Genomic DNA, 15,272 nt, shown 5'->3' with positions numbered 1-15,272 from the left:
TCTTTCAATAGAATCACCACGCACTTGAAGGAAATCTTGGTAGATAAATTAAGAGCATTCCTATTAATAATCTATTGAATATTATTCTTAAATTGAATGTAGGGAATTTGGCCACTGTGAATGACCACGTGAGGGCGCTGTTCACACAGCAACATAATTTTCGTGCGTTATAAAATAAAAATTACCTGCCCTTCTTTTAAAAAGGGTTTTTTACTGAAATCTTGAAAACAGCTGGCTGTGATATTGAAAGGAGTTTCTTTTTTTCGATGCGCGTAGACTCCTACTTGCATTTTTCTTTCATTGCCATCTTTACAGGCCAAATGACATAGGATGAAGGCTGTTCGTAACCTGCTGATTTATATATTTTCCACCTATCTCCTGGTTATGTTTGGATTTAATGCTGCCCAAGACTTCTGGTGTTCAACTTTGGTGAAAGGAGTCATTTATGGATCGTATTCTGTAAGTGAAATGTTTCCCAAAAACTTTACAAACTGCACTTGGACGCTGGAAAATCCAGATCCAACCAAATATAGCATTTACCTGAAATTTTCCAAAAAGGACCTTAGCTGCTCTAACTTTTCCCTCTTGGCTTATCAGTTTGATCATTTTTCCCATGAAAAAATCAAGGATCTTTTAAGAAAGAATCATTCTATAATGCAACTCTGCGAATCCAAGAATGCTTTCGTTTTTCTACAGTATGATAAAAATTTTATTCAAATACGTCGGGTCTTTCCAACCGATTTCCCAGGATTACAGAAAAAAGGGGAAGAAGATCAGAAATCTTTTTTTGAGTTTTTGGTATTGAACAAGGTGAGCCCAAGCCAGTTTGGTTGCCACGTATTATGCACTTGGTTGGAGAGCTGCTTGAAATCAGAAAATGGGAGAACAGAGACCTGCGGGATCATGTATACAAAATGCACCTGCCCTCAGCACTTGGGAGAGTGGGGAATCGACGACCAGTCGCTGGTTTTGTTAAATAACGTGGTGTTACCCCTAAATGAGCAGACCGAGGGCTGCCTGACCCAAGAGCTGCAGACCACCCAGGTCTGCAATCTTACCAGGGAGGCCAAGCGACCGCCCAAAGAAGGTAAGCGCCTGCCGAGAGGGGGAGCTGGGCGGGGAGTGGTGCTGGGGGATGGAGTTAAAACGTGCTGTGTCGCACACTGGCCCAACCCTTGCCCCTTTCCTCTGTCACCTTTGGATTGATTTGACTTGTGATCTTCCTAAAGCTAGTTTTACGTTTCAAGATTTGAGAGATGGGGCGGGGAGGATGGGATAGCGCTCAGCAACCTGACGCCCGGTGTGAGTGGCATGTTCAGGGGAAATGAGATGCTAAAGCGTGGAGCCAGTTTGTGCTGGAGGTCGGTGAGGAGGGATGTGTGGGGGGCGCTTTATTAGGCTGCAGCCCCTCTGGGAGACGGACACACACACACACACACACACACACACACACCTGTGAATGGATCTGTAGACTTCTCCCTTCGCCTCCGGCCCACCCTCCCATCCGTGACCCCTTTCCAGGTTGGAACTTGGGGCTTCCTGACGGAAAGGTGACACAAACTCAGTGGCAAGTCTGTGTGGACCAAATGACTTGGCGACACAGGAGGGCGAGGGTGCCCCTCCTCCCCAGGCCTGGGAAGGAGCCCACGTGCTGGGTCTTTCGTCCAGGGAAGCCCACTGGGGGTGCAGACTCGGGTCTCCGGGCAGTGAAGTCACGTGGCAGGGGGAGGGGGCGGAATTAACACAGGCGGGTCCTGCAAGACCTGGTATCCCATTCGCGGGTACCCACGAGGAACGGGAGCTCCTCAGAGCCAAGCTAGATGCAAAAACAGTGCAACAGGAAGGAGAGACGCAGAGGAAGTAGAGAAAGTACAGGAGTGATTTACAGCTTTCACCCAGACGCTGGAGGAGGGGGAGCTGCCCCGGGATCTGAGACAGTAGATTATGTTTAATAAGGCAAAAAAGCTGACACGTTTTGAGAGAAAATGACTTTCCGGTTTGGAGGGTTAGGGCATGCGTTTCCATTCGTTTGAGGGCACTGCTGGTACATAGTCGCTTCTGCTCCCCAGCCCTGCACCCAGAGAGTGTGTTGAATTTTTATGCAGGAAGTGTTTTCCGATCGCCACAAAGATCCCTGTCTGTGGAAAGGCACAGCCAAGCTCCAGTCCCTCTTTCCTCCCCTCTCCCAACAGAAGTTGTCTTTGTGGCCAATATAAAATTGACACGTTGTTGGAGAATTTTCTTTAAGGGTAGCCAAGGTTTTGTAAGGGGCGGGGGGTGGGGAAAGAGAGAGAAAAGGGCTTAACCAGCGAAAAGCGGTGATTTTTCTTCTGAAAGCATTTTGGGGGATGGGAGTTACGGAAGAGCCATGGCACAAGGGGCAAAGAAGCCTTAGAAAATAAATGCAGACTAATGGCACTGGGAAAGGGGTGAAAAACCTTTAAGATTTCTACAGGTCAGTGTCTCCCTAACAGCTGTGACTGAAGAAAGCAAAGTGGTTTTAAATTACAGGAGTTCCTTTCTCCAGTATAAATCCCAGAGAAGCCCTTGCAACTGCAGGGATGGTATTTAACACCATTTAAAACCAATTAATGTCCCCTAGAATGAGAAGCTACAGTACGCCAGGAAAGCGTGATGTTACAAGCTGGCTAATAAGACAATTAACACCAGAAACTAGTTTTTGCTCGTTTGTTTTATTGCTGTTCAAGTAAACTTGAGAAAATCTGTATCTTCAGTAGTTAACATTTTATCATCAAATTGACTGCAGTTGACAGTGGAAAGAGAATCCAGGTGTACAACCCTTTTTTGTGAATGGTGACAAGTGACAAAAAACAAAGTCGTGTGCACGCTAAGCATGATTTTCAGAGATTTTTCTGGTCGTGATCATGAGATGTGGGTTAGGACAATGCTGGAATTTGTAGAATTTGGACTAGATGGCCATTCGTTTTAGTATACGACGAAGAATAAGAGTGATTTTAGACATTAGATGTTTAAATCATGGGGGAGAACGTACATTTCTTTTGGCTAATTAGCTGGCGAAATGAGAACGAAATACCTCCACAGACCATTCAAAGATTGTATTAAAATTGTTAGCAGGTTAACAGAACTGACAAGGAAAATTTATGTAATGGGGAAGAATATATGCTGTATCAGTAAAATTGCACAGCCTATAGTCTCTGTATTCTAAATTTGTGCTCTTGAATTGTTTAGGTGTTCTGAGTCAGAAAGGTAACGATAAGTAATTCCTGATGACATAATTGTAGCTGATGCATTTATAAGTAAGACTTATAAAATATGTGTATAGCACTCTTTACCTCATTCAAAGAAGACCTTTTAGGCTAAGCTGCATTGTAGGAAAGGACTGTGAAAATCTGCAGATGCATAACTTAGTCAAATTTATGCAAAGTACATTAAATCTTAAATAGTTGATATAAATGATATGTACAATCTTATGAAAGAATTATTTAATACTATTTCAAGTACACTACCACGTAATGATATTCACAGGGCTTGAGGGCTATATGTAATAATTACACATAGTTGTGCTACTCATATCTAATTTTATTCCAAAATGTCTTCACTTTATTTGGTTAACATATAATCCCAACTTCTAAAATGGGGTTTTAAAAATTCCACTTATATTTTATAGTACTTTATGATTTCTGTCTTCTATGAAAAATAAACCATCCTGTAAATCATCAGGGGAATATATACAAAATTATTCTCCATGGTTTTTGACTCCCATTTTATTCACTGTAATAAGTACTGACTCAGAAGCCTAGAGTAGAAATATTTTGATGCTTATTATATCATAGAGGTGGCACAAATTTGACAGATTGGTCTTTACACTCAGTAAATGCAGCTTCAGAATTTTTTTATGTGATGCTGTTAGTGATGGCAAAGGTATACTAAATACTGAATATTTTGGAATATGTGTCCACTGGAATTATCATATTTAGTTAGTATTTGAGGAAACTATGGGCTCCCAGCAATGGGATATTGATAGGATTTCTACTAAGATATTTGTTAATAATACATTCATGTACTTAAGAATTTCATAGCCAGAAAATAATAAGACTGTCACTGTTTGAAGTGACAACACCAACAATGACAAATTTTACCTTGAATACATTATAAAAGTAAATTACTGAATGATGCTTCATTAAAGTGTGAGATTTTAGTGTATTTCAGTATCTTCCTATTTAAGATTGTATTTGACATATTTGAGGGTGCCATGTGATTATAGAAACTTTGTTGTCATTTCCCAATTTTTACGTGAAGTTTTGAAAACCAAGTAAATCAACAAAGTGAAGCCTTTTAAAAATAATGTCTTATTTCAGGCAGTTGTTTTAAAAAAAGCTGTCTACGTACAGTGTATATAACCATTTTTAAAAGAAAACTCCAATAACGTTGCTATTTACCTGGTTTTCAGATATGAGTATGGGGCAAGACTGACATTGATTCATGAGGTCTTTAATATGTTTTATAGGACTCTTACCAAAGATGATTCTGGACTATATAGCTAAAATATAAACGGTGATGTATGATCTTATTTCTTAGTACTTCACTTGAAATAAGTAATTTAAACAGTTTGGAGAGAAAAATTCCACACCAGCATATCTAAATCACATAATAAGCCTTAATGGAACCCTTGTTTCCTGCTTACATCAATGGAGCTACTTATGTGAAGGGAGATTGGGATCCCTGTATAGATTCCAGGAAATCTGAACACACACACTTATTTGTCTTTTCATTCTGCCTCTGCTAATCCTTGATAATCAACCGTCCAAGGGAAGTCTCATCATGTGCCTGTGTAAAATCTAGCCTGTGTTTGCGTGTGCATTTGCATGTCTAGAGCAATTTGTGTGTTTCATTTTAAGTGTTTTCATTTATTTCTGCCTTTGCTGTTTTTGTCCTCAGTACTGCTTCAGCCACCTTTCCCCTTCCTCTTTACCCTCCTTTGATCTTACTTCCTTTGTCAATGCGGTGATCCCACACTCTTTATCAGAATGTAGAAAGATCCACTGAGTATGTTGTATGTGACAGTTTGCCCTGCCCCTTGCCTGGACCCACAGCCCTTTGAACATACTGTACTTCTGTTCTAGCACATATTTCCATTTCTTTTTCCATCTTCCCCTACTAGTCTTACGAGTTCTTCAAGTGTACAGACTCGGTCTTCCAGTGGTCTAGCACAGTCTAAACAGACCTTCAATAAATATTGGTTGAAACGAATGTTAAATGAACAAAACAAAACAAAACAACTCAATAGGAAAGATAGCAATAAATTGAGATGGCTACCATTTATAGCATTTCCAGTTCCATTAATGTATTATTTATATAATACCTTATCTCAAGGTATTGTCTAATAACATTTTTAAAAGAACAAGAAGAATGGAGTCATTGAGAAATAGTCTTAATTACCTATGTGTTTATTTTAATAGATTAGATTAATGATAAATAAAACTTTCTATACACAGCTGTCTGCAAAAACAGGGGTAAGAAAATTTGCCAAATTTCTATCTGTTTAATTGCCTTCATTTCCATCGACATTTCTTTCTTCTGGCTCTAGCATTACTTCTCCAGAAATGACATTTCCCAAATCTTTTCTTCCACAGTTTAAAGAGAAACGTGTGCAAACTCTTTCCGAGAAAGAGGAAGAATACTTGCAGGTCAAGTTCAGTGCTTCTGTTACCTACTCCTTTTACTTATGTTGTAATCTATACATATAGTAATAGTATAATATTACTAAAATTGTAGGCCTGGCCAAGTAAGATGCCCTAATTTTTACTTTTGCCATTGTAGAATTTTGTCAAACAGTTTAGGAAGTGACTCAGATATATAGTATTAATGAAAACTCCATCATATGGCAACATTCTTTTCCTAGACAGTAAATTAAAATGGTAACAAGAAAATGTTTGTGTATGCATGTGTGTCAGGCAGGTTTTGTTACTGAGTCCAGGCTCGCTCTGCTGGCCGCATGACAGGGCAATAAATCGGAGACGAGGTGTTGAGACAAGGAATATGACTTTATTCGGAAAGTCGACAGACCAAGAAGATGGCAGACTAAAGTCTCAAAATAACCACCTTATTGGGGTTTGGATGCCAGTTTCTTTTATAGCACAGAGAGGGGGAGGAGATGAGGAAGTAAAGTAAAAAGGCCATAAGTCTTGCAAATATCCCCTGGAACAGCCAGCCTCCAGGAGGGGAGGTGTTAATTTCTTCTTTCTTGCAGCCATCCACAGGTGGACAGGGTCAGGACGCTTCCCTGAACAAAGGCACTTTGGTTTAACATTCAGGCAGAGGGGCAGGGTTCCCCGAGGCAGGCCATTATGTATAGATGGTGTCCTTTTAGAGAACAAAAGCAGCAAAGGAAAGCAAAAGTTAAAGTAAAAGAAACAGATCCAACATGGAGTCAGATTTGGTTCTTCCCTGTTACAGTTTTAGTGGTGGCTGTAGATAAATGTGCCGTAGATTGGTTTTCTTCAAAATTGAGATGGGAATTTTACTTTAGTTAGAATCTAGCTTCATGCGTTCCTATACTTCATTTCCTAATAGAAGTGATTTTATTGTTAAACGGAATACTTTTATAGAATATAGGTTTCTTTAGAGTCACTTTGATAACATTTCCTGTAAAAGTCATCTGGCCCTTGGATCGAAAATCAATGTTTGTTCAAAAATCAGCCTTTCTTACTTTTTCAAAATACCGTGAGCTGGGTTTAAAGATTCTGAACAGAGAGAGCCATTTTTAAACCTGTATGTCCACCTCAGAACTGTGTTCTGCTGTGTCAACTACTTCCCTTCTTGGGTTGCTAGTAATGCTTATTCCTCAGGGTACAGAAGAACAGGATATGACATTATGTAGTAATAAAAACAAAAAAACGAATAAAATTAATGGCTTGGATTATTTCAGTTCCTGTCAGCCCTGTGGAAATGTCTTACTAATTCAATTAACTAATACAAATCAGAGAGGTGTGTTCAGTTTTTCTAACTGTGATCATCACTTCATTGAAATGAAAGGTGTATTTTGGTGTAAGATGCACTTGGGCCCTGAGAGTGACTCAGCCACCTCGTAGCATCTTTGACAAGGGACTGTGCTTACTGAGCTTGACTCAGCAATCTATACTGTAGTGGCGTGTTGTATTAAATGAGATTGCCCATGAAAGACACTTAGTCAAATGCTCAAGTTATATTAGGCCCTCGATTCAGTTTTTGAAACCTCTTTTTTATTATCTATTAGCTACAAATGATGGAGGATTGATAATATAATGAAGTAGGTTGCCATTTAATTTTTTGAACTCTTTTAGGAATTTAGGGCATTTAACAAAGGGTCATTAAACATCTTGAAGTTATGTCTGTTTTGTATTATATAAAGAAAAGGTCCCGGGCTTCCCTGGTGGCGCAGTGGTTGAGAGTCCGCCTGCCGACGCGGGGGACACGGGTTTGTGCCCCGGTCCGGGAAGATACCACATGCCGTGGAGCGGCTGGGCCCGTGAGCCATGGCTGCTGAGCCTGCGCGTCCGGAGCCTGTGCTCCGCAATGGGAGAGGCCACAACAGTGAGAGGCCCATGTACCGCAAAAAAAAAAAAGAAAAGAAAAGGTACCATTTCAATACCTTTGTGCTGATGGTGGCATGACTAATACATCAAATAGACCAAGCTAGTGCTGCGAGACATCCCAGGGCTAGGAAGCTGTCCTTTGGATATCATTGCTGATCCTTTGTAAAGTCTGTAAAATTTAAATGTAAATTAAACAGTTTCCAAGTATTTTACTCTGCTGCATTATGCAAAGTTAAGTTCATGTTTTGAGATCTGTTTTATAAAGGAATTATCTTGAAACATTAAGTCTATATTAAATCATTTGGAAAAAAGTAGAACTTTTTTTGGCTTTTTTTTTTCACTGAATTATGATCAGTTGTTATAGGCCAATGAGCCCTAAGAGTCCCCCAAAGGCTTGCATATTCAGGTATTGAAAAGAAGATTCAAAAATTTTGTTACTACTCATTTGCAGCTTCTGATATTTTCTTAAAGCAGAATTACAGAATGCCATCTATAAGACTCCATAAAATGCTAACTGTTCTATGTTCAATTAAATGCTAAATGCTCTATGTTCAATTATCTTTCAACTGTCATTCAGGAATTTTGCTCACATGCAGAGAATGACCAGCTACATATCTGATAAAGGTTAATAATTGTTAACCTTTATAACAATAAAGTAATATATTATATTATTATTTATTATATTATTTATCATTATAAATATATTTATAATATATTATAAATAGAAAAGTAATATATTTATTATATTATTATTTTTATTATAGATATAATATATTTAATAAATAATAAGTAATATATTTCTAATTTGCAAAGAAAGTGCAATTAAGTAACAAATGCATAGTAAATACATTAGTATTTACTAATGTATTTGAGAGCTATTTCTCTCAAAACTAATTCCCAGAATAGGTGTCTTTTCTGAAATCCGACATGTTTGTTGATGTGCATTTTCGCATTTTCCTCACAACCAACCCCTTACGACAGCGGTCCCCAACCTTGTTGGCACCAAGGACAGGTTTCGTGGCAGGCAGTCTTTCCACGGTCGGGGCTGGGGAAGGTATGGTTCAGGCAGTAATGCAAGCGATGGGGTTTGCTCGCTGGCCTGCCACTCACCTCCTGCTGTGCGGCCCAGTAACTAATAGGCCTCTGACCGGCACCGGTCCTCGGCCCGGGCGTTGGGGACCCCTGCCTTATGACACATTCCTTGTGATTGGAACATGTTGTAAAATACGAAGGCCAAATGGTTACTCTTTGGTTTTTGCCATGTTAAGTGAACTAATTTAGCTGCTAACCTAATCTTGGCTATTATAGTCTCAAATTATTTATTCTAGATAACAAGTTTCTTTGGAGACAGGGTTGTTTGGGAAAACTGAGCAAATGGGTGCATGGATAAGACATTGGAACACTGATGGAACCAGATTACAATGTTGAGAATGCAATTTACACGCACTTAGACATAATCCAAAGCATTAAAACAGTTGTGGAATCAACCAGAGAAAGTTACCTTGGTGAATTACTTTTTAGCAATAAATATGTTAAGGTGATCAAAATGTCACAGAAGTATTTGCTCGGGTAGTTCATCTTGGGTGAATGGTTTAGAGTACTTATTTCATGACATTTCTACTGGTGTTCCTCCATTTTAAAATAATGTTTAAACATTTGATAAAATTTAAAAATTTATTTAAAAATTAAGTTCTATGCTTGCATATATAAATAAGGATAATTTGTTCTCTAATAAACTATTTTTAAAGAGAAGCTTCATCTACATATCGCTCTTAAGAAAATAAAGACGTAAAGTGGTTTAGTAAACGTTTTATAAATTAAAAGAATATAATGAAACCTGCCGTTGAGAAAGTGCTTTCCAGTTTACAAAGGTCTGTGGCACAAATTGTTTTACTTAGGCAGTAACTGTGTGAGACACCTGTTATCAACATGGGCTGCTTACACCCTGAAGACCGACCATGGCTTTCCTTTCTTTAAAAATTTTAATACAAATTGGTTCAAATGAAAAACTACAGAATTTCAAAGCTGTGAGTTTTCTCACTGTTTCTGGAACACTTGACTCTGAATCACAAATTCTCAGATTCATAAGGGGCTTTAGGCATTAGCTTAGTCCAAATCTTACCTAATTAAAGGAATCCCAATCTACAGATGTATCATGGGAACATTATTTCAGCTGAACATAAGTGTTCTTGGAGTTTATATTTAATGCCATATCTATAATGTAAAAGAGACACAGTCATTTAGGATGGTGAGATAGTTCTAATTATTTTTTAAAAATTACCTGGTATCCAGCCAAGACAATAATCAGAGTATACTTTGCTAGACTACTGAATACAGACTAGTCTGTACAAATCAGAGCTTTCATTCATTAGATTTTTTTTTTGTCCTATATTATTTAAACGAATGTGATGCAGGTCTCAAAAAACGATTGATTTTCAGTCTAAGCTCATTAAATTTAAAGAGAAATGTGTTTCAAGTGCAGAGTCTGTCCAGATTTAGGAAAATGATTTATCAAGGTCTGTCTTGGATTTTCATTTCATTATTTCTCTAGGGCAGTCTGTGTTTTAAAGAAATAACAGGTCACATTTTTAGTTATCCCATGGTGCACTGAGAAATACTGCTGTAGTTTGGGGCAGTGAGGTCAGGGTCCCCTCCCTGTACTGAAGGTCACGGCTCCTGTGGGGTGGCCTTCCCCTGGGCTCTCTGGAGACCCCTCTCTCCTCTCACTCCTGAGGCCTGCCTGCCCCCTGATTCTCACCCCAGGACTGTACTCTTGTCTCCTTGGTTTCTCCAGCCTCTATCCATGCCTTGTGCTCTTTTCAAATTACTGAACTTGAGGACATTGTCTGTTTCTTACTAGGATCCTGACTGGTACAGGGGTGTACGATTTTGGTGGTGAGGTGATTTCTAATTACTTTGGGATTGGTCTGAAGTCAGCATTTTAAGTTTTGATCTTTTGATCCTTCCTTTTATGTACTAAAGGTCTTATGTAATGATTAGCCCTTTTGGAGATTGGCATATGGGCCAGCCCTATTAAATAAATAAATACATAATAATTTAAAGAATTGAGTTAATGAAAGTGAAAACCAGTCAGTCATTTTTTAAAGCTCAGTTGATGTGGTATTTTTTATACTTGGTCCTAACTCAGGATCGATATGTGTTCATCTTCGTAACTCCATTGAGTTTAGGCCCTCCTCCAAGAGTTCTTCTATATTTACCTGTTGGTTCGTTGATTACTTAGCTTGTTTTAAAATCACATAACATGTATAAATTCATATACATCTTCCATACAATTTTTCAGTGTTGATGTAACTGCAGAACATTTAAACTGGCCTGGGTATTCAAAGAAAGTTTTGTAAGTTGGTAATTTCAAGGCTCGCATATAAAACGTAAAAAAATCCTGACAGATTACTATTTAGTTCTAATTTTATATGATTATAATAATGGAAATATAAAATGAAAACAGAATTTCAGTTGCTAATATAAGTATCATTTTGCCTGTTGATTTCACTATACCCCTGAAAGCAAAGACAAAAACAAAAACAGTGAAAAACCCAACAAGACTCACACAAGGCATTTTTTCTTTCGTTTCATTGCAAAAAAAGAAACCAAGGCAGTTAAGTTTGCCCTTATAATTTCATTAAGAAAATTGCAATTTTTAACTCTTAACTGTGTTGGTCTTGAGGTGGCCCTTCACATCAAGGAGGTGTCCTGAGAGGCAAAAAGAAAAGTAACTTCAAAAAAACAAAGGGGCTAACCCTTTTTTTTTTTTTTTCTGACCTTCTGTTTTTTGAATAGGTGGTACATAACAAATATTTATTATACAGTGGATGCTTTTGGAAATATTTCTTCTAATGTTGGCTCATAATAATTGTAATGTGGAAAAGAGGGCACCTTGGGAAGACAGAAATCTGTTTATATAATCTTTCCACATAAATCTGGAAAATTTTCAAAGATCTGTTTCTGTACTGTAGGCTGAGAAATTCCAGTTTATTTTGGATTCCCAGAGAGGTCAGCTTCCTTTACAGAAATGTCAGCCTGTGGTCAGCTCTCTGGCTGGCCTTGGTTTTTGTAACTTAAGAGGGCAAACACTGTATATTTTTTAAGTGGTGCCTGAGAAATTAACCAAGTGCAGCTCTTCCATCTGAAGTAAATGCCAGGAAGAACTATTGTTCCATTTGTACAGCATAGAACTTTAATGCCTTCCTTAGCTTGTAATATATTAACAATCCATTTTCTTAAAAATGTATGGCTTCTTTCTGTTTAGTGGTTTTCCTGGAGTTTTCTGATGACTATATTTTGGTGTTCGGTTGGTGATGAAGGGCATAAATGAGTTCTAGGCAATAATGAATATTACATGTCCTTGCCACTGGTCTCTGCATCCTTAGGCCAGAGAAACCACAGAGGTGGAGCTGACTAGAAGTTAATCCACTAAGTAGCAAGAACTGATTAATGCAAAAGAAATAAGTATGTATAGGATGTGAATTAATACAGCTTTTTTTTTTTTTCCCTTAGCAGTGGAAACTCTTTTTCTAAATAAACGACAGTATATAAAAAAAAAAAGATTTTTAAAAATAGAGCTGCGGGCTTCCCTGGTGGCGCAGTGGTTGGGAGTCTGCCTGCTGATGCAGGAGCCGCAGGTTTGTGTCCCGGTCTGGGAAGATCCCACATGCCGCGGAGCGGCTGGGCCCATGAGCCATGGCTGCTGAGCCTGCCTGTCCAGAGCCTGTGCTCCGCAACGGGAGAGGCCACAACAGTGAGAGGCCTGCGTACCGCAAAAACAAAAAACAAAACAAAAAAATAGAGCTGCTTTCGTTGAGGTGGACAGGAGGCTCAGAGCCTAGCCTAAAGGGTCTCCAGAGGTGAGACTGCCCCCCTTCTCCTTTCTGTCAAACTTGTGGAATGAGAGACCTGTTCATGACCCATCCCTAGTGCCAGTCCTGTGAACACTTCCCTCATGGTCTCTCTGGAGTCAGTTCGTCCTGGGGCTGCATGTAGGATTTCAGGATGAACACCCCAATTCTCCATCGTTCTGTCTCGTCATCTGTATTCCAAACTTCTTCCCCCCGGAGTTCCCAAACCTGCAAATACGCTTATTCCGATCATACCTCTTGCTCACAGACTAGAGTTTACCCAGATAAAAATGAATATTGATTTAGAATCCCTTTGGATCTTTAACTTTAATTGATAAACAGTTAGAAGCCCTAACGTTAAATCTTTATAAATGTACTATATTTTGGTGGTGTTCATTCTCTCTTCCTCAATGTTTTGTTAATCCCCAAACAGTTCAGTTGCAAAAGATCAAACTTCTTGGAATAAGCTAAAGTTATTAGGGCATGAGATTTATTTTGAGTTCCTTTGATTGTTCACACGTAATGGATATGCACAACTGAAGCAGGTTATTAAAACAACAACCGAAAGCATGTTAGCTTTGCCATTCCATAGACATGAGTGGATAGTTGAGGTGTTATTAATGCTCTTCCAATAGTTCCAGCCTTCCACCATTCTGGGCACAGGTAGGGATTGTTTTCTGGACCAGTTGTGGTTGGATGGGGTCATGTGACCAGCTCTGGCCAATGAGTTGTGAACAGCAGTGGCACTCCTTACCTCTGAGCTGGGTCATTTCATTGCTGGAGTCAGACCACCAAGGTCTCTTGACCTCTGGCAGGGAGACCTGTGCCAGAGAGAAGGGCCTCCTCCTGTGTCAGCCTGCATCCTTGAATGTGTGAAAGGAGAGGAACCCCCTCCCCATGCCCTTGCTGATCTGTGATGGTCCTGAAGACTGAGCCAGGAAGGACCTTTTCTGTTTTGAGACACTGGGGATTTGGAGTTTGTCTTTGTTCCTGCAGCCTGACCTAGCATATTCTAGCTGATACAGTGTCCATTTAGGGAGGATTGGGGCACAGTGCTGCTAATGAGGGCGCTAAAAGGTGAAGAGTTACATTGGCGGTGTGTTCTGTAATTGAGCTGTGATGATGTGGTGGCCAGACAGGTCTGTGATGTTTTGCGGAGAGGAACTCACCTACCTGCATTTTCTACAACGTACTCTGGGGTAGCTGAATTTGTACTTATTGTAGCCTAATTAAAATTAATACTAAATTAACTACAGTGTATGTTTAGATTACAAGAGACCGTTCCTCTGACATATTTTTAAAGTTATTGGGTTTTTCTATATTTTCAACTCACCCAGATTAGAGAGGGTATCATGGTCTCTTGCCGAGTCATGACTGTCAAAGAACTAAGTAGGAAGGATTCATTTTGGCATGGCAGTTCTTGCTGAAAGGTAGAAACTTGTTCTGATCCCTGTCCTTTATCTTTCCTTCTTTGCTTTATCTTAATTCTTCCTTCCCTCCGTCCCCCTCCTTCCCCTCTTCCTCCTTCTCCTTTCTTACTTGTTTTTTTTTCAGATACATAGGCTATGATTTATATGTGTTTACCTAGATCTCATACTGCAATAATTTGCAGAGAATCTGCTATCAATACACATGTAGGTGTTTGTGGTAAACAAATATTTCTAGGGTAGTTCAAGGGGAGCTTATAATCACTGCTTCATTAATCTTAACAGTTTTCTATAGCGAGGTTAATTATGTAGTAATAATTAACCTCCCGTTTGAGTAGGTGGGCTTTTGCCACATTGAGAAGCCTTGTTCCTTTCCAGGAGAGGTGGGAGGGAACAGTGAGCTGATGTGAACTTTGAACACACCTCTGAGCGTTCCTTAGCAGGAGTGAATGTTGGTGGTACATGGGCAAGTTTTGTTACACTGGTATGAGCCTTGCATCATTTCCCTGCCTCTCGTGTTCTCAAGTTTGGATTATAATATGCTCATTAATTATAAGAGACACACTTCAGGATTCCAACAGGGCTATACAGAACATTGAGCAACTGAGAAATTAAAACAAAAATGAACACAAACACTTTCTCTTTTTATTTTTCATTTTATATCATGTTCTGAAGAAAATCCAGGTATGCAATGAATTGTCAGTTTCCTTCCCACGTGTTTTAAATCTGATCTGTGGGACACACACATACCCAGTCACTTATGCATGAATCTGTGACATTAAATGCTCACAGGTATTACATGCAATATGATTTGAAAAGATGAACGTTTTTCAATAGTTTGAGAATATATTCGCTGCTAAACTGCATTAATTAACTAAATATTTAATAAATATAAATCTACCTAGAGTGACTTATGAGAAGATCACAGGAATGATGAAGAATAAAGATACCGTTTGCAAGGGAAGCTTTAACATTTATATTGATATGTTTGAAAATGCTCTTGGAGTCCTTGTAACAGATACATTCAGAACAGTATTCTTTGGATCTTCTTGGATATCAGAAATTAAAGTTTTACTTAGGATATAAGAGTAAATCATTTGCCAAGCAAGTTTCTAAAAGTTGAAATAAATGTCAATTCAAAAAAGTGAATAATTTAACTTTTCCATTTCTGAAAAATTCATATATATTATGTCATAACAAATTAACACTCTTTAAAATTTTTTTTTTTTTTTTTTTTTTTTTTTTTTTTGCGGTATGTGGGCCTCTCACCATTGTGGCCTCTCCCGCTGCGGAGCACAGGCTCCGGACGCGCAGGCTCAGCGGCCATGGCTCACGGGCCCAACTGCTACGCGGCACGTGGGATCTTCCCGGACCGGGGCATGAACCCGTGTCCCCTGAATTGGCAGGCGGACTCTCAACCACTGCGCCACCGGGGA

General features: G+C 39.1%; 1 protein-coding gene across 1 annotated transcript in view; it reads left to right on the top strand.

The window, feature by feature from the left end:
- The first annotated feature begins 330 nt into the window (after positions 1-330).
- The window catches only part of ADGRB3 (adhesion G protein-coupled receptor B3), an 802,318-nt gene continuing 787,376 nt past the window's right edge, over positions 331-15,272 (top strand). Inside the window, exon 1 of the mRNA XM_065889244.1 lies at positions 331-1,087. Coding sequence (XP_065745316.1) covers positions 331-1,087 — 757 coding nt within the window. The remainder of the gene's footprint in view (positions 1,088-15,272) is intronic.

Source organism: Phocoena phocoena, chromosome 12 (assembly GCF_963924675.1).
Source record: "Phocoena phocoena chromosome 12, mPhoPho1.1, whole genome shotgun sequence".
Taxonomy (NCBI): Eukaryota; Metazoa; Chordata; class Mammalia; order Artiodactyla; family Phocoenidae; genus Phocoena; species Phocoena phocoena.
Note: the sequence above shows the minus strand (reverse complement) of the source record. Positions and strands in the feature narration are given on the sequence as shown.